Here is an 18,775-nt window from a genome sequence, read left to right on the forward strand (position 1 = left end):
TTTTAAAACATGTTTGGGTTTGGGTGTGGGATTGATTAAACCCGCACCTTATACATGTAATTACCAGCCCTTATATATATTATTAAAGTTACTAAGTAGAGTTTTCTTTAAAGTTAATAAGTAGACTTATGTTCATAATCAGCTTATGTTCATGTTGTTCTCTTATGTACATGTTGCTTCCTTCTCCTTTTGATGAAATCCAATCTGATAATGAATGGATAACTAAACAGGTAGATGTAGAGGAGAATGATATTGATGGTCATGATGATATTGTGGATATCATTGAATTAGTTCAAGACAACATTGAGAATTTAGTTATTGATCCTAATGTTGGAGGGACTAAGTCTATCTCATCTGAGGAAGAACTTGATGGTGATGATGAAGATGATTATTCTGATTTTTCTAAATACGACGATGTTGTAGGATTTTAAATTTGGATGACTAGTGGCGTATTTGTTCTTGTTTTAAGTTTATCCTAACTTGTATTGATGTTTTGTTAACTTGTTATGACTTATGTACCTTAGGTTTGGATATTTGGTAATTTTGTGCATGATTTTAATTGTCATTGTTGGATAATTTGGATAATTTTTAGTACTATTAGTGTGACTTAATCATTATTATAATTTTAAAAGTATAATTTTTGCACGAGGTAATCTCTTACGATATTACGTTACGAGATTACCTCCCCTCCACGAGATTAGGGAATCTCTAGAGATTGACAACCATGGTGTACACGGCGGTTGCCACCGTCGATGGCCGTCATGTGATGGTGGAGGGTCCAGATCGCGTGAATCCTTGGTGGTGTTTGGTTCTGGTTTCTCCACTGTTGATGATGGAAGAGGGAATTGAATGAAACGCCATGTCACTCGTGTCTGCTTGAGCACTACATGCCGCGTACCATATAGCGTTACTCTTTAGAATTTATCTACTAAAAAAACAATAAATATAAATGCTATTTAATTTGCATTAAAATGAGTTAAAAATAACATTCCTAAAACATTAGAACATAATATAAATTAAAATTATACATCAACTAAGGCTATGTTTGGCATGTCATTTCAGCTACCTTATAGGTTATTTGACTAGCTTAAAGCTTATTTGACTAGCTTAAAAGCTCTATAAAAGTGTTTGGTGAAAGAGCTTATTTCAGTAGCTTAAAGCTTTAAGCTATAAGCTATCTCAGGTAACTTAAAAATTAAAGCTTATAACTTATTAAATATATTCTCATTTTCTATCATTATTATTTTCTTTTGTACTTGGTTGGGGTACACATAGTACTTCTTATTTATATGAATTTCGGCTTACCTAAAAAAAACTATAAATGGTACTATTAATCCACCAAAAGGAAATTATATATCCTCATGGAATAAGTTTGACAAAATGCATAAACTTACAGTTCAAGTGTTTAAAGTTGCATATTGTAGGTTAAGTTTTTACAAATTAGTAAAATATATTATGAACACATATAGAGGTACACAGAACAGAGTATAACAGAAATCTTAACCTAGCTTACAGAGGAAGCTTGAGGAAGAAGAAGATGAAATTGCATTGAATCTATTGAAATGAATATTCAGATTACAGAGTATCATTACCAAAGCACTATTTATACTGTAATACTAATCCTAACAAACTAACAGCTGTAACCAGCTAACAAACTAACAGCTAACTAATTGTAAAAGATTCCCTGAACTCTTGCTCCTATTACAAACCCAGTCCTTGATCTTTAGTATTTTCACACCCTCCCACAAGCTGGAGGTCGAAAAATATCAACCATAGCAAGCTTGGTTAGGAACCCTTGAAAAACCCGAGGTTGTAGTGCCTTGGTGAAGATATCCGCAACCTGCAAAGCTGTAGGGATTGGAAGAAGCTTAAGAACTCCAGCTTGCAGCTTCTCACGAACTACATGGCAATCAATCTCCACATGTTTGGTCCTCTCATGAAAAACTGGATTAGCAGCTATGTAGAGTGCACTCTGGTTATCACAAAACAGAGTAGGTGTCTTAATGCAATTAACTCTCAAATCCTGAAGCAAGTATAATAATCATTGAAGCTCACATGTAGCATAGGCAAGAGCCCTGTACTCTGCTTCACTAAAGGAGCGAGATACAGTAGTCTGCTTCTTTGCTTTCCATGAAATCAAAGACCTTCCAAGATAAAAGCAATATCCTGAGACGGATCTCCTTGTATCTGAGCAACCTGCCCAATCAGCATCTGAGTATCCTTGAATACTTATGGAAGTATTTCTGGGAAATAGTAAGCCTAATCCTGGTGAAGCTTTCAAGTATCTCAAGACTCTTAGAGCAGCCTTATAATGTTCATCCATAGGATTGCTCATGAATTGGCTGAGATGTTGAGTAGCATATGAAATATCTGGTCTGGTAGTAGTAAGGTATAATAGCCGGCCTACTAGTCTTCTATAAGCTGCTGGATCATCATGAAGTGTGCCTTGATGAAGACTCAATTTTATGGAAGGATCAAGAGGAGTAGAGACTGGCTTGCTGCCTAAGGTTCCTGTCTCCTGAAGTAAATCAAGGCAGTATTTTCTCTGACAAAGAGAAATTCCTGAGGATGAATGAGCAACCTCAAGTCCAAGAAAATATTTGAGTACTCCTAGGTCTTTGATTCCAAAAGCTTGATGAAGAGAATCTTTAACTGATTGAAACTCTGTCATGGTATTACCAAACAAGATTACATCATCTACATAGACTAGTAAACCAGTGAAATTAGCACCTTGAAACTTGATAAAGAGAGAATGATCAGAGGCTGTTTGTAGAAATCCAAGTGCTTTTAGATGTGAAGACAACTTCTCATACCACTTTCTACTGGCTTGTTTCAGACCATAAAGGGACTTTAAAAGCTTGCATACTTGATTTGGTCTCTCTGGGGTAACTCCTGCAGGTATACTCATATACACATCCTCATCAAGAGTCCCATGTAAGAAAGCATTATCCACATCCAGTTGATGAAGATGCCAGTTTTGTGCTGCAGCCAAGGCTAAAACTACTCTTACTGTTGTCAGTTTTGCCACTGGAGAAAAAGTGTCAAAGTAGTCCAACCCTTCAACTTGATTATACCCCTTTGCTACTAATCTGGCTTTATATCAAGCAAGAGAACCATCAGCATTCCTCTTTATCCTGTACACCCATTTGCTTCCAATAGGTTTCATCCCTTCAGGTAAGTCTACTATCTGCCAAGTTTTATTCTTCTCAAGAGCCTTGATTTCTGTTTGCATTGCTTGCTGCCAGTGCAAATGTTTACTTGCTTCTGCAAAAGAAGTAGGCTCTTGATCTAAAGATATATTGAGAGCATAAGCATTATGAGCAGAAGACAATTTTTCATGTGAATAATGGTGAGTGATGCTATGTGCAGTGCTACTTCTAGTAGGTAAGGCTGTGCATTTAAAATTCTCCAAATAAGCAGGCCTCTTCAGTGGTCTAGTTGACCTTCTTACTGCTGTAGCTGTTTCATCAGGTGTTAGAATGTTATCCTTTTGTGCATCAGTAGCTGATTCTTCTCTCTGAATGTCCGCAGGATCACTTGATGGAACTGTGATTTCATTATCTGAGGCTAAATCTTCTCCCTGAACTGCAATAGGGACATCTCTTACATCTGATTGTGCTTTTGTGGTAGTGGTAGTTTCACATTGTGGTTGTAAGTCAAGACAAGTCCAAGAGAATGTTTCAGTACCTTTGTAAGGTAGTATGTGTTCATGAAACACTACATCTCTGGAAATGAAAATTTCTTGTGATGTAAGATCCATTAACACATAACCTTTTATGCCTTGCTTGTATCCCAAGAAAACACATCTCCTGGCCCTAGGATCCAACTTAGACCTGTCAACAGCTGAAGTATTAGCAAAACAAAGGGAACCAAAAACTCTTAATATTTCCAGATCAGCTGTCTCTTGATGCAACAATTCATAAGGAGATTTTTCCTTCAACAATTTACTTGGAATTCTATTCATAAGAAAGACAGCATGTAGTACCGCATAGGACCACATCTTCTTAGGGAGCTTTGACTGGAACAACAATGCTCTGGCTATGTTCAGAATATGTTGATGCTTCCTCTCAACCCTCCCATTCTGCTGAGGTGTATAGATACAAGATCTTTGATGTACAATACCATTAGCAGAATAGAAATGAGGTAGTAAAAACTCAGGGCCATTGTCACTGCGAATTGTCTTAATGGATTTCCCAAACTGTGGTCTTACCAAAGCAACAAAGTTCTTAACTTGTTGTTGAACTTCTCCTTTATTCTTGAGTAGCACAACCCAAACAAACCTACTATGGTCATCCAGAACCGTGAGAAAGTACTTATGATGATGAACAGAAGCTTGAGCAAGGGGACCCCAAATATCCATATGAATCAAATCAAAACACTTCTGTGCATTATGAAGACTAATGGGGAACATTTTTCTTTTCTGTTGTGCTAAATGACAAATATCACAAACAAGGGACTTGCTAACACTAATAGAACTATGGACTGAATGTAAAGCTTGTACTCTACTATGAGATAGATGTCCCAACCTGAAGTGCCACAATGCACCAGGAGGAATAATATGGCTAGAGCCATTTATTTCAGAAGAAACATGCTGAATAGAAAAGCAAGTACTAGAAGGACTAATTACTACTAGATGGTAAAGATCATCAGCTTGCAAACTACCCAAACCAATCCTCCTCTTGGTTTGTACCTCCTAGACAAAACAATGAAATTCACCAAAAATAACATCAACATTATGCCCCTTTGCCAGTTTATGCACTGAAACTAAGTTATAGGAAAATTCAGCCACAAACAGAACATGAGTTAATAAAATTGACTGTGTAATTCTAACTGTCCCTGCAAAGCATGTTCTAACTACAGTGCCATTAGGTAATCTCACAGTGATAGGCTTGACTTTAGTGAGAGTATGAAAGCTCATTTTATCAAAGCATATATGGTCACTTGCCCCTGAATCTATGACCCAATCTCTACTATCATACTGTTGTAAACAAGATAAGGCAAGAGGATTACCATTACCATGTCCTGAAGTTTCCCCTTCACAAGCAGCAGATCTCACTACATGGTTTACTACAACATTGCTTGTATCATTGGATTTATTTGATGTGTTAACTTGCTGAATCATAGCTATAATTCTCTTATATTGATCTGCAGTAAAGAGCTCCTCATTATCCCTTTGTGAACCAGTATCATCCTCTGGATCTTCTGTATCATAACTTCTAGAGGTATTATTAGCATGACTTGTGCTATTAGAGCCATATCTGTTGTTGAAAGTAGTTGGGTATCCATGCAGCCTATAGCATATATCAACTGTGTGTCCTGACTTCTTACAATGATTACAAAACTTTCCTGTGTTCTTATAAGCAGAACCACCAAATTGGCCTTTTCCATATGGTGGTTTCTTTCCTTCTGCAGCATTCACTATAGCTAGTGAATCTCCTTTCTCTTCTATGTCAGTTTGCCTTTCATGCTGTGTAGCTAAGGAAACTACCTTGGCTAATGGTGGCAAAGGATGACTCATTAGAATCTGTGATTTCACCACTCCAAAACTATCATTCAACCCTAAGAGAAACCTGATAGTGTTATCCTGCTCTCTAAACAGTTTCACATTCTCAATTGCATCACACCTACAAGGAACAGTGCATCTACATTGTGGAATTGGGCGATAATGCTCCAATTCTTCCAAAAGCACCTTCAATTCTGTATAATACTCATTCACAGACATTGAATTTTGTTTCAAATTACTGATTTCATTATGCAATTCAGAAATTCTAACAAGATCTCCTTGTGAAAACCGATCTCTTAAATCTCTCCAAGCATCACAAGCATTCTCAACAAAAACAATACTGTTTGCTATGGAAATCGTTACCGAATTGAGAATCCATGAGTGGATTAAGCTGTTGCAGCGATCCCAGGCCTCAAAATTCGCATCTGTCGCAGTCGGAACCGGAATTTCGCCGCTCACAAAACGAAACTTGTTCTTTGCAACCAACGCGCGCTTCATCGATCTCGCCCAAGCGTTGTAGTTCTTGCCATTCAGAGGTGGATTCACCATTGTTGCTGAGGGATTGTCACTTGAATGAATGTAGTACGGTGATGCTGGATTCTGCGTTGGATCAAGCACCACATGAGGAACAGGATTCTGATTTTGATTTTGTCGATTCACCATTGTTGTAGATTGCGGAAGCTTTGTGATGATTATGCTCTTGATACCATAACAGAAATCTTAACCTAGCTTACAGAGGAAGCTTGAGGAAGAAGAAGATGAAATTGCATTGAATCTATTGAAATGAATATTCAGATCACAGAGTATCATTACCAAAGCACTATTTATACTGTAATACTAATCCTAACAAACTAACAGCTGTAACCAGCTAACAAACTAACAGCTAACTAATTGTAAAAGAGTCCCTGAACTCTTGCTCCTATTACAAACTCAGTCCTTGATCTTTAGTATTTTCACAGAGTACCTCCAACCTCAATGCACAAAATCAAAGTTTACATAACATTCAACCAAATCCAAGATCTATATATATCCACTACCCTAGAAACATTAACTACATAAACTATCATTCCTCTTATACTAAGAATGGATTTATGTGTTTGAAATTTCTTTCTTATAGAAAATAGGATATAGAAGAGGAATCTTACACTTGATTACGGAAATGCCCTGGATCCCAACGATTTGGATGTATAATGTTCGACATTTTTGTGTGGTAGAAAAGAACTCTAGCATATTCTCTCCACGGTCTTCCCAAGTAAGTTGTGCCAGTTCCATCGATAACACAATTCTTAAAAACAAATCCACTTGATTGGCTGGGACTTACCCTCCCTTGTGCTGTGATAAAACCAGAAATTCCTGGACCTAGAGGTGCAGCAATAACAGATATGGTACAATCCTGTAAAAACAAAATACATTAATAAGAAAAATATTAATAATCAATTCTGACTCAGTGTCTCCTCCATTGAATTGATTTTGGCTATAAAATAAAATACAGAATAAGTTTCAAACATTCAGTTTCAAGTCTACCAATATATGGAGATCACAAACAAAGATTCTTTTAAATTTTTATTTTTTAACAATGATTCGCACAAGTTTAAATCAAGAGCATATCCTAATGGTAAACTATGAAGATTAGCATGTAACTAGCGTTCTTGTATGGAGACCACAAATTCCTAAAAAATATATGCTTCCAATCAATCATTGCATAATGTAACTTTGTCAGGGTAAAAAGTAAAACCCAAATATTCATACTTTAAGTTGGTAAATAACCTACTTAAAGTTGTATATTCACGCAGTTATAATATGTAGACATCGCACAATAGATGTACATACTTAATTTTTCTCTTTATCACTTACTTATCACATTATATATCACATTTATTATCTTAATTATCTCTTCATTTTAAACTCGATGGCTATATGACCTTAGTATGTTGTGTGCATACATTATTTTCATGCATTTTGGATTGAGATGCCCAAATTTGCATCCCCTAAAAAGGATATGTAACAGACAACATTCCGATTTGAGAATTACTTTGATCTGAATCTCTTTCTTGAGGGTGATATCCTCATCAAGACCTTTTATTCTATCAATATTCTTCTTTTCTATATAAACACACGAAAGGAAATATTTTCCGTGCTTATTATTAATAATAGAAAGGGTATTTATACAAAATACAGTTGACTAAATAATAATGACTAAACCTGTAAGACCCGGATTTTCGGAACAAGTTAATTTCCGACTCACGCGTGGAATCAGTGTAAGCGTGACAGGAGTTTGATATTTGAGAAAGATTAATGAAGAAGAAAGTTCAGGAATTGCTCGAGGAATGTGGCGTTGTTTCTTTCGGAGCTAGTGCGAGTCGTCTGCACACCTGCCTTATGGCGAGCATGTCCAGAATAGGCTATTTCGCTCTTAAAGCAACGTTTTAAGTGAGATTTCGAACTCTTGGAAAATTTAAAGTTTCTCTTTATTTTTCCATCGACCAGCGTTTCATTTCGGAACTCTGGACTGTACGCACGATAGGTTTAACTTTTCGGATGTCCGCCGACGCTAATTTCTTTGCTTCGAAACCTTAGTTTTGAGCGAAGGATGAAGACTTTTTCTATTCGGGACATCTAACGAAGATTCCGTCCGCGCTACCAGACTTTTTTCGACATTTCCAATCTTTCTTCTGTTGGAAGTTTTGTCGTCTGAGCATCACAGCAAAAAGTAGTTTTTCGGGACAGGCTAACTTACACCGCTTTTGGCGTTTTGGATATCGTTTTTCCCAAATCTTAGATATTTGTTTTGAGTTCTGGAATTCTGACGCCAGAATCTCTCTTAGAATTCCACGGTGATCGTGCTGCAAAAATCGGAATCGCGAAATTTTCATTTTCCCGCGATTTCGCCTGCCTATAAATAGCTCAAAAAGCAAAAATTCCTTCATTTTCTTCCTTTTGTGGCTGAATTTCGTGGAGAGCAAGGGGGGAGGAGATTTTCGCGAAAACTTGACCAATCTTCGTGCAGTTCGTCCCTACTTCTAGGTATCGAGGTAACTAACACGATACCTACCTCTGATTGTTGTTTCTGTTGCGTTTCTGAAGTCGTTTCTGTGCTCACAGTTTTGAGCTTTTTCTAAAATGGTCCGATTTCTTGGTTGGGTTATGTTCCTTACGTTCCCCTGAGTCTAAAACCTCTGTCAGTAAACGCTGATTGTGATCCAGTTGTCCAGGATCTGAAAAACTGTTTCAAAACCCTTTTTGTCTCACATTTCGAAACTTTATTGTCGAAAAGACTTAATCTGACTTCGTGCCTTTAGGATTTGTTGTCACGGATGTCATGAGGATCATTGCTGTCAAATTTGTTTTCAGAACTGATAACTTTGAAGTTTTGAGCCTTTATTTTGGACCAAAATGCCCCTGGATAGTCGTATTTCGGCCCGATTGTCCGAAAATTGTTCTGACAGTTTCTTTGCCTTAGTTTTACCCTAAAACTACCTTGTGAATTGATTTGATCGAAGAAAGAGAGTCGAAGCCCTTTTTCCTTTGAGGCCGTGGGTTATTACCTTTAGGGGGGAGTTTTTCGTTTTCGAAAACTTGTCCTTTCGTACCCGATTGTCGTATTCTGAAGCTTTAATGCTTTGTCTATCGTTTATGTATTGTTTTGCGATCGAACTAATCGATTTTGTTTGGTTTCTGCTTTGTTTTCCTCCGAGGTTCAGTTGAAGGAACTTTGGAATACTCAGAGCAATTGTTTGAGGAGAACTTTGTTTGCGAAGCTGGAACAGCTCGAGGTTAGGGCAACTTGCTATATTTAGCTATGATTGCATGATAGGCGTCGATAAATTCGACTTATGCTTTATCTGATGTTGTTTATGATGATGATTTATTGTTATGATTGTTTTCATAACTTATGATATTGATGATGTGTTGAATTGAGCGTTTCGACGCAACTTCGGAGTGGAGGTTCATTGATCTGGTGATCTTTGACATTTCGGGTTGGATGAACAACCCTAGGCAAGTCCGAATGTGGGGTTTGAGACTTAGCCATTTGTTGGGATTCGTTGGAATTCCTAGACTTTCCCCGGGAAATGTATTTTGGGTGGTTGATTTTTTGGAAACTTAGAATGATAGAGCTTTCGAAAAATAAAGACTTGGGAAACTTAGACTTTGAGAAATAAACTCATAATTTGACTAATTTGAATTGAAATCATTTTTATTAACGTTTAAGCATAGGAGAACTGAAGGGGAAAAATATTTATGAAAGGCGGGGAAAAGTCGACTTATGTTGTGGGTTTGGAGAGTTTGGAATTGGGAAAGCCATCAAGGTGGGCTATGGTGATGATTGAAAGTCACCGAGTACTCTAGTACTCCTGGTAGTGTTGTTCGAGTCGTGTTGTATTGACCGGCACAGACTCTGGGTTTTGTTTGGGCTGTGTTGTATTGACCGACACTAGACCCTCGTGTATTCTTGTTGGTGGAGTTGTGTTGTATTGACCGACACTAACTCTTGGGTTGTTTTGAGTTTGGGTCGGAGCAGTTTTTGACCATCGAGATTTGATGAGTCAGATGACTCAAGAAGTCATCAAGGGTGATCGCACTCCTTTCATAATTAATTGTCTTTTGTCGCCGAATCGACATATACCTTCGGGTACAGTATATACCTTCGGGTACAGTATATACCTTCGGGTACAGTATATCTATATACCTTCGGGTACAGTATATACCGTCGGGTACAGTATATCTATATACCTTCGGGTACAGTATATACCTTCGGGTACAGTATATCTATATACCTTCGGGTACAGTATATCTATATACCTTCGGGTACAGTATATACCTTCGGGTACAGTATATCTATATACCTTCGGGTACAGTATATACCTTCGGGTACAGTATATCTATATACCTTCGGGTAAAGTATATACCTTCGGGTACAGTATATCTATATACCTTCGGGTACAGTATATACCTTCGGGTACAGCATGCCTTCGGGTAACTCGGCCATTCGATGGGGGATATGATCGACTGTGTGGTTAGGATCGACCTGTTGATGTCAGGCATAGCGGAGGGAAAAGTCGACCCGCAGGGTTAGGACTGATCCGACTATGTCAAGGTTGTAAGTGACACCCGAGGGTTATGGTCGACAAAATGCCAGTGTTAGGACCGACTCGATCGTGCCCAGCCTATTTCCTCTGGAACCCTCTTAATTGACGTTGCATTGACATATCATGCACTCTAACTATATTTGTTGAGGTATTGATGATTGAATTGTATTAGAGATTTGATACAATGCAGAACTTATATGTATATATACAACATATAAACATACCCCCCTCTATCGCATGTTGATTGTATATCTATTGTATTCTGTAAGTTGACCCTAGCACCTTGGCTTTGTTTGTATGTTTGTGTTTGGGCGGTCGGCCTGCTGCTAGGCGTCTGTCAGCCGGTTCGTGATGATTCGTTGTGCGGGAAAGACCCGGAGCGAAATGTCTATTACTAAAGCTTTCGACGAGGACCCGGACTTCATGGCTGATCGAGGGAGAGTCGATGATAGTAGTGTGGGATATGGGTGGTTAGAGTCTTTTGAGTTGGTTGTCACTGTCATAGCTCTGATTCGTCTTACTTTTGGGACCGGGTAGGTTCCCGATATATGGCTTTTGTGTGGTTCTCTTGCTGAGGATCACAGAGAGTCTGTCGGACTATAGGGGTCTTGGGTTGAGGCCATTTTGAGGCCGACTTTCTCTTGGATAGTGGTATATTTGATGTTTTTGCGTACAGTTTTGGTTTGTATATATTCGCCTACGAGCATGTTACCTTGGAGTCACTGCGTGTGCGCGTGACGGGATAGTGCAGCAGAGGCTGTACCTTTGTATATGTTGTTTATCGGTTAGTTTAGTTGTTGGGCTTTGTTTTTATTTCTTTATTGCTTTTATTAAAAGGAAACAATCAAAAAAAAATTACCTGTTTTCCGCGTAAAGTTTATTTTTGGTTATTAAAGTGACACCTGGAAATCGGGGTGTTACAAAACCTAATTACCAACGTAATTACAGTAAATAGAATAAATAAATTATTTCTATTATTCTATTCTATCACACCCCGCAGTCGAAGCGGGAGGTTCACCGACGCTGAGACTGAAACAGAAATCGTCAAAGAAGACCTGTGGAAGGCCCTTGGTAAAAATGTCTGCAATCTGATGACGCAAAGGAACATGAAGTATGCGAGCCTGGCCACGCGCGACCTTTTCCCGAACAAAGTGGATATCCATCTCTATATGTTTGGTACGGTGATGGCGCACTGGATTTCCTGAGAGGTAGATGGCACTAACATTGTCACAGTGGACCAATGTTGCCTGAGAGAGAGGAAAGTGAAGATCTAGAAGTAAATTGCGGATCCAACAGGACTTGGAGACAACATTAGCAACACCCCGGTATTCAACTTCAGCACTAGAGCGAGATAGGGTGGTTGCCGCTTAGAATAATTTATTTTTTCTATTCTATCACACACCCCACGTTGTCTTCTTTATCATGTCATGGAAAGAAAAGGAGAAACAAAGGAGCATAACATTATTACCTCGTATAATGATTGACCATCACCAAAGATAAAATCAGCAGCACCTTGAATGGTACAAGACTTGTAGTAATGAGTTCCACGATTATCCCACAAAGTATCTTGAAAACTAAAGAAACCAACACTAGGGAAGTAGGACTTGTCACCGCTTACCAAGGCAGCTACTGCTGGTCGTACGGGTTTATAATTCTTGTAAGAATTCTGTTCCCTATACACATCAAACAGATAAATTATGTCACAAACAACTATTTTATTTTGGGTTGATGAACAAGACTGAAATCAAATTGCTTAAACAAAAGAATGCACAAATTGATGAAAATGACTATGATTTTTCTCTTGAATATTATAACCACATACTGTTCATTTTTTCAAAGGCTAAGATGGTTTAGTGATTTATTTTTGTCGATGTAGTTCAACAGTTAGTTCATGCAATTGGTTGGAGAGATAGTAAAGGACTTGTTCGAAATCAACCAAACATGAAGTCATTGGTTAAAGAATACCTATTGCAATATTGGGCATTGGATAAAGCCAATCTCTCCCCTTACCTAGAGTTATGTCGTGCAAACTAGACTTAGGGGATTAGAAAGGGAATGATTGTATATGTGATTGATTAGGTAATTGTTGTCGTTAGGGTTATACAACTCCCATGTTTTTCTTCTTCTCGTTTTTGTCTTCTGTTTCAACTGTAACGGCTTTGCCTCTTTCTGTTTTGGCATTTGCCATTTACCTTTAATCTCTTTTTTCTTTTGTAACTAAGAGAGGCACCGCTTGTGCCGTATTAATATACTTATTGGCTTACCCTAAAAAAAACCAAGAGAGTAGATGTGGTCATGTTTGTGCTCTAGGGCTTCATTTAGGAGTTTTTTTCAACCTAGTTTGTTCCTTGGGGACTGTTTCGTTTGAGAAAACATTTATGATTTCATTTTTTTTAAATTATTTATTGATTCTAAATTTTTTAAATTTAGTAAGGAGAAAACATTTATGTTTTCATTTTTTTAAAATTAGTTATTGATTTTGAATTTTTTAAATTTAGTAAGGACACGTTTTTGACTTTCTTAGTTTCATGTTTACTATCGTCGCCTGTACCACCCAGTCACAATCATCACCATCACCATCCCATCACCACCTGTAGCTACTGCCACTACCGCCTATCGATGCTGCCACAACCATCGCCACCACCGCATCCATCATCATCATCGCTTCCGTTGCCGGTGCCACCACCACCATTGCTTTTCATTTCACTGTTCTAGCTACCTAACTCGTTTTTAGTTTTTTTTCTAAATATAACTAAACATATTCAGATTTATTTTATATTTTATTTAAAAATAAAAATATAAAATAAGTAAATCAACAACCTCTAAATTGCACTATTTAAACAAGTTAAAAATAGCTAATTTCTTTATACGGAAGAACATATATGTTAGTGTTAAATATGCTTTTAGTCCTAAAAAATAGGGATGAAATGAATTTGATCCCTTTAATCTTCAAACATTGATGAAATGTGTGAAATTAATTCTTCAGTTCATTTTGTGACAGTCTAAGCTACCACTAAACTAGAAAATAAAAATTTGTGGCGGTTATAAATTTCCGGTAATATATAAAAACCGCAAAAAAAAGGTGCAAAGAGGATAACTTCACATATTTTAATAACGTTAGGGATAAGAAAGCAATGAATCTTCTTTGGAGGGACCAGATTCAATTCTTCCTTATTTTACGAGATCTAAAAATATTTAACCCTAAAAAATTTATAATGTTTCAATCTTAAAATATAAAAGTAATTCATTTTTTTTAAAGCAAAGTATTTCATTAATAGAGAATATTTTTAATTATGATTGGAAATATCTCCATTTATTATGTTGACTGATTGAAGAAAATTATGTATTAATAAATCAAGAAGTTATTTTTTTTTTTGAAATAAAATCAAGAAGTTTTTTTTTTGACAGCAAAAAGATTAACTTTATTAATATTGAAACCTCCATGAGAACAACACCCTCATGAAACTTGAAAACCAACCAAAAGCAACCCAACTCTTGCTTATAGTTTGAGCCTCATTAAAACCTCTCTAAGGTAAAACCCAATGGGAAAAAACCTAGAGTAGGAAAAAGAGTACAACAAACTATAAAGAGCAAATGAACAATACACCATGCCATACCATTACAACCACCCCAGAAAAAAAAACATGAAAAAGCAAAAGCAGCCTGTATTCAACCCATTTTTATGACACAAAATATCACCTAAAGTAACCAATGCCCAGCATTCAACTCCCCATTCAAAGGCCAGTCCATAAACAAAATTCTTCCGAGCTATTCACGCATAGATTCCCCAGAACTACCAGCACCACAACACTTAGCCACTGCCACTGCCAAACTTAAAGATTGATTTGATTGAACAAATATTAAACATGGTAATACCCCTCCAAAAAAAAAAGACACGACTATACCTCCACAATGAACATTCCACCCAATTCATATACCATAGAATTTCCCTTCAATTATCAAATTAAAAGGACACAATCTGCAATCTGAACAAATTCATCACAGGCACATTCTGCAATCCACATCATTGTTAAAAGTCCCTTCTAAGACAGCACCCAGTAAAAGACAAAGAAACCACCCTTACTGACACCAGCATAATTAATCACCCGCAAGAATTGAAAGACATCAAATTCCCACACCTTTATCCATCCACATCCACTAACAACCTTGCCTCCATGAAACATATGCCTGATCTGTCACACAATCACACCCCACTTTCTACTGAACCGAGTCTACAACAACTAGCACCCATTAAACCATTGAAAACTTTCCACAAAACCACCAAATTATCTCCACTCTTATAACCAAACGCACAAAAATCAGCACCATAGATAAGGCATGCCACATACCAGATAATCAACCACATTTCAGCCAATACAACCCAAAAAAAAAAATCTGCATAAACCCTGCATTATACCTGCCTGAACCCTGCATTATACTTTCATCATACTTTCATCATAGTGATAGTCACCCACACAACTCAGACCTCCACCCTCACCAGGTCCTCACCAGATTCAGCTACACCCCAAATTGCCTCATCACTATCCTCTGATCATATAATGACAGAACACACATCCTCCAAAGCACCCTCATTTGACAGCAAAGAAATTCCATGACATAACATATACATTGTACACATCTTCTCTTACTACCTCCCATCAGCACCAGCATTGACTTCAAGGCTGGAAAGTTACTGTAGATTAGGGTGGTTTTCTCTGATCTGAATCTCGAGCCTTCTGATCATCTCCTCATCAGCACCATTATAAACAACCCCTAAACGCTTCGCCAATCTCCAAGTCTGCCTTGCTCTAGAACTTATGCCTTCACCGCCTGAATCTTCATCTGACCAAGCATGAACCTCTTCCTCCACCCGCTGCTTTTTCGGCTTGTTTTTACTACCCTTTGGTCTACCTCTTTTTGCACGACTTTTCCCATCTAATTTTCTGCCCCGAGTACCGCCTGGAATCCCTCCTTTATTGCGCCCCCTTCGTTGCTTCACAGCAGCTAAAATTGCGTCATCAGAATAAACCCTTTCTTCAAACTCTGTTTCAACATGATCCTCTATCCCAGTCTCAAACTTGCAATTCTTCGCAGGAATGGGCTCTTCAAAATTAATTTGGGACGCCCCCATCTTCTGACCCACTGTTATTTTTAATGTTTCTGACCCACCAACATTAAGCCTCGCCAAAGCTTTTAGCTTTAACACTGAGATTCTTCCTCCAGTCAAAGGTTTTTTAAGCAACCAACCTGTTCTTGACATCTGGCCATCTTTTTCCACATCTTTTATTTCTGTTTCTGCTGTCCCCACACTCTTGATAACAAACTCTTTTATTTTTGAATTTGCACCCAAAAAATTCGCTGCACTCCTTGAATTTAGCCATACATTCCAAGGCTTAGCACACAACCTGTTCCCAACATCATTTGAATTCCAAAAGCCCGTCCCATGCCCCCACCGTACTCCATTCCCCTCATATTTAAACCCAACGAAACTCCCTCCTTGATTTTTGGCTATTAAATTCTCACCCTCATTACTTGTTAACAAGACGTTTGAAGGCTGAGGATTCAAAATGTTTGAAACTGTCATTCCTTCATTCTTCTCATGTAAATCCTCCTGGGCGTTACTCAGATGCTTGAAGCAAGGCAATACCATTAATTCTTCAACACTGTAACCAGCCTCCCTCAAGTGTGTAAGCGTTACGACCAAGTTGTCGGCAACCGGCCCCTCCTTGTCATATGATTTGTAACCGCTCCCGGGCATCTCATTCATTTCTGCCGTTACCGCATGATCCTCCGCTGATGCCTCCGACGCAGATTCATCAGACCCATTCACTGGATCGGCAACAGGTCTCACCGGTTGCGCCGCTACTAGCTGACCCCACCCCGGCTCCTTGACCACCGTCACCGGCACCAATTCATCATCCAGTCGCACCATGATGACTCCCTCGCGCACCACCGGCACCGTCGATTCCACCAAAATCCGCGCAACATCCAACCGGGACCAGCTAGACGTAGCTCCATCCAAGCACACCAAATTTCCGAACACACTCGCCAGAGCTTGGAAGAACTCGTAGCACCATGCCACCACTGGTACCCCATATAACCTTAACCATATCAAATGATTACGAGCGACGGATCTAGCCGAGCATGGCTTCAACACCTGAAACATTTGACTCAGAAAATCGCTGCTCTCCTGAAGCGTTTCCTCCATCTCAGCTCTTGATGGGAATTCCAATATCACCTCCCGCGCCCCCATGGATATAACCCCAATGTGCGAGAAGCCATTCGTAATCAAAAAATCTTGCACCATCTCTTTGCTAACCACTCCCCACAACGTCGCTTCTGCCAGTCTTTGAACACGTTCCCTCTCAGCATCTTGTGATTTGAAAATAAAATCTGGTTTCAATTCACTGGGCCTTCCTTTCTGTCGACTCCCCTCCTTGCTCCTCCATACCATAGTTTGCTTAGGAGCTTTTGGCTCCCATCGTTTTTCCACCTGCCTTGGACTCTGACCTTTCATCACCCTTCCACCATTCACATGTTGCTTTATCGGATACTTAGCAAAGCTCACTGACAACCTCGCCTTCTTCAGTAGAGCACCGTCAAACTGTTCCACTGCCCCTCGAGCATCCACATCGAATACGTACCGGATAAATCCAAACCGTGATTTCCTTCCTGACTTCTTTGTCCTTGATAGAAACACCCCCTTAATACGTCCCGCTTGTGCAAAAAAACTCCTGAGGTCCAAATACGTCGTGTCATCCCCAATACCATCAAGAACAGAGACACACCCCTCCATTCTTCTCCTACTTGCCTTCTTCCATAACCTGCCCTTGATGAGCGCATTCTTTTTCTGTTTTGTACTCATATATACACTCAATAAATATAAAAATTCTGAAAAATAAAAGAATTAATTGCCAAAATCTTCATTCTTCACATGTGGGTATTCTTCTTGTGTTTTCAAATCAAGAAGTTATATATTAAACTAATTCCTATCTAAAAATATGTACCAAAAAATTACTATTTAAATATGTAACATCTGTTCAAAAATAATTAATGATTATTTTCCGGTGGACAAAAAAAATTAATTATAGATTAATTTGGATTTGATATGTTAAAATATAAAGGAAAATGCACGAAAAATGTGTCTAGGGTCTTCTTTTTAAGGTATAATAGGGTCAAAAGGCTTAGTCAAAAGGTAATTAATGCTAATTTAATTTAACTTAAAATATTATAAAGCATGAAAAAAATTTCTTGAGATAGTGCATTTATAAAAAAAGTAGTAACATAAAAAGTAAGATAGAAATGTGACTCACAATAAAACTCATAAACTTGATGATGATATTGTCAGCCAAAGTTGTGAATGTAGCGCTCTGTAATGTGTTATCATGGTCACCCCATTGAACAAGAGTTTTCGTCTTTCCCTCTCCTTGCAATAGGATGTAAGGCTTGTCAACTGGAATTGTGATCACTTTTTCCCTTAAAAAATGTGAAAGCAAACTCTTATTGTTAACATACTAATATTTGAGTCATAAAAATATTTGCACACTTTCTTTTATCACACTCTTGATGGAGGATATGAAATTCATAATTTTACCTGTAGATACCTGTCTTCACATTTATGGAAACCCAATACCTATTGTTGGAAGGGATTGAATCAATAGCAGATTGTATGGTTTTGAAGTTTCCATGCCCTGATTGATCCACGATGATTGTCTTGTAAGGTAGTAGTTTTCCTCCCACTACTCTATAAGGCTGAGAATTTGCTAGCTCTATACCTAAACCCAAAAGAATAAAAATACATATAAAGCAACACCGTGGAAAAGACATGGTGGATGAAAAAATCGATCAAAGTAGTATATATGTGAGGGTTGGGATATTCAGCAGAACCATCACAATTAGAAGATAAAAGTAAAAGGAGACAAATTGCAATGCATTTTATAGGGATAATTAGGAAAGTCTTTAATTGAGAATTATTCTTTTCTATTGTAGAGGGGATCGTCTATTTAATTGAGAAAATTAGAAAGGTTCTTCAATCAGGGCTCCATTTCCTCATTCTCAAAAGTCATACATTTTTTGAATTGTTTCCGAATGCAGACTTACGTACGGGAGAGTTATAGTAAACGTTATATAGCCATTAATATTATATATATGCAAGATTGCTCAAAATTTTCTTGTTCTCTTCTGC

General features: G+C 38.0%; 2 protein-coding genes across 2 annotated transcripts; both read right to left on the reverse strand.

Annotated features, from left to right (window-relative positions):
• Nucleotides 1–6,644: 6,644 nt before the first annotated feature.
• On the reverse strand, nucleotides 6,645–18,427 carry LOC130736130 (probable pectinesterase 29). Its single transcript, XM_057587976.1, has 4 exons — nucleotides 18,185–18,427; nucleotides 17,904–18,066; nucleotides 12,059–12,256; nucleotides 6,645–6,896 (listed from the first exon to the last, which is right to left on the reverse strand). Exons 1-4 carry the CDS (start codon nucleotides 18,415–18,417, stop codon nucleotides 6,645–6,647), a joined length of 846 nt encoding a protein of 281 aa, XP_057443959.1. The 5' UTR covers nucleotides 18,418–18,427.
• Nucleotides 13,996–17,426, reverse strand: LOC130737693 (uncharacterized). The gene has a single exon (XM_057589520.1). The coding sequence runs from the start codon at nucleotides 17,384–17,386 to the stop codon at nucleotides 15,281–15,283; it is 2,106 nt and encodes a 701-aa protein (XP_057445503.1). The 5' UTR covers nucleotides 17,387–17,426; the 3' UTR covers nucleotides 13,996–15,280.
• Nucleotides 18,428–18,775: the final 348 nt, after the last annotated feature.

The sequence above is a fragment of the Lotus japonicus genome, chromosome 2, assembly GCF_012489685.1.
Source record: "Lotus japonicus ecotype B-129 chromosome 2, LjGifu_v1.2".
Taxonomy (NCBI): domain Eukaryota; kingdom Viridiplantae; phylum Streptophyta; class Magnoliopsida; order Fabales; family Fabaceae; genus Lotus; species Lotus japonicus.

Bases quoted from the DNA above. Each gene is read 5' to 3' on its own strand.
- LOC130737693 (XM_057589520.1), bottom strand. From the start codon at position 17,386: ATGGAGGGGTGTGTCTCTGTTCTTGATGGTATTGGGGATGACACGACG.
- LOC130736130 (XM_057587976.1), bottom strand. From the start codon at position 18,417: ATGTCTTTTCCACGGTGTTGCTTTATATGTATTTTTATTCTTTTGGGT. The intron at 18,067-18,184 runs GTAAAATTATGA...ACATTTTTTAAG, and splicing joins GTGAAGACAGGTATCTACAG to GGAAAAAGTGATCACAATTC. The intron at 12,257-17,903 runs GTGAGTCACATT...TATAGGGAACAG, and splicing joins TCAAGTTTATGAGTTTTATT to AATTCTTACAAGAATTATAA.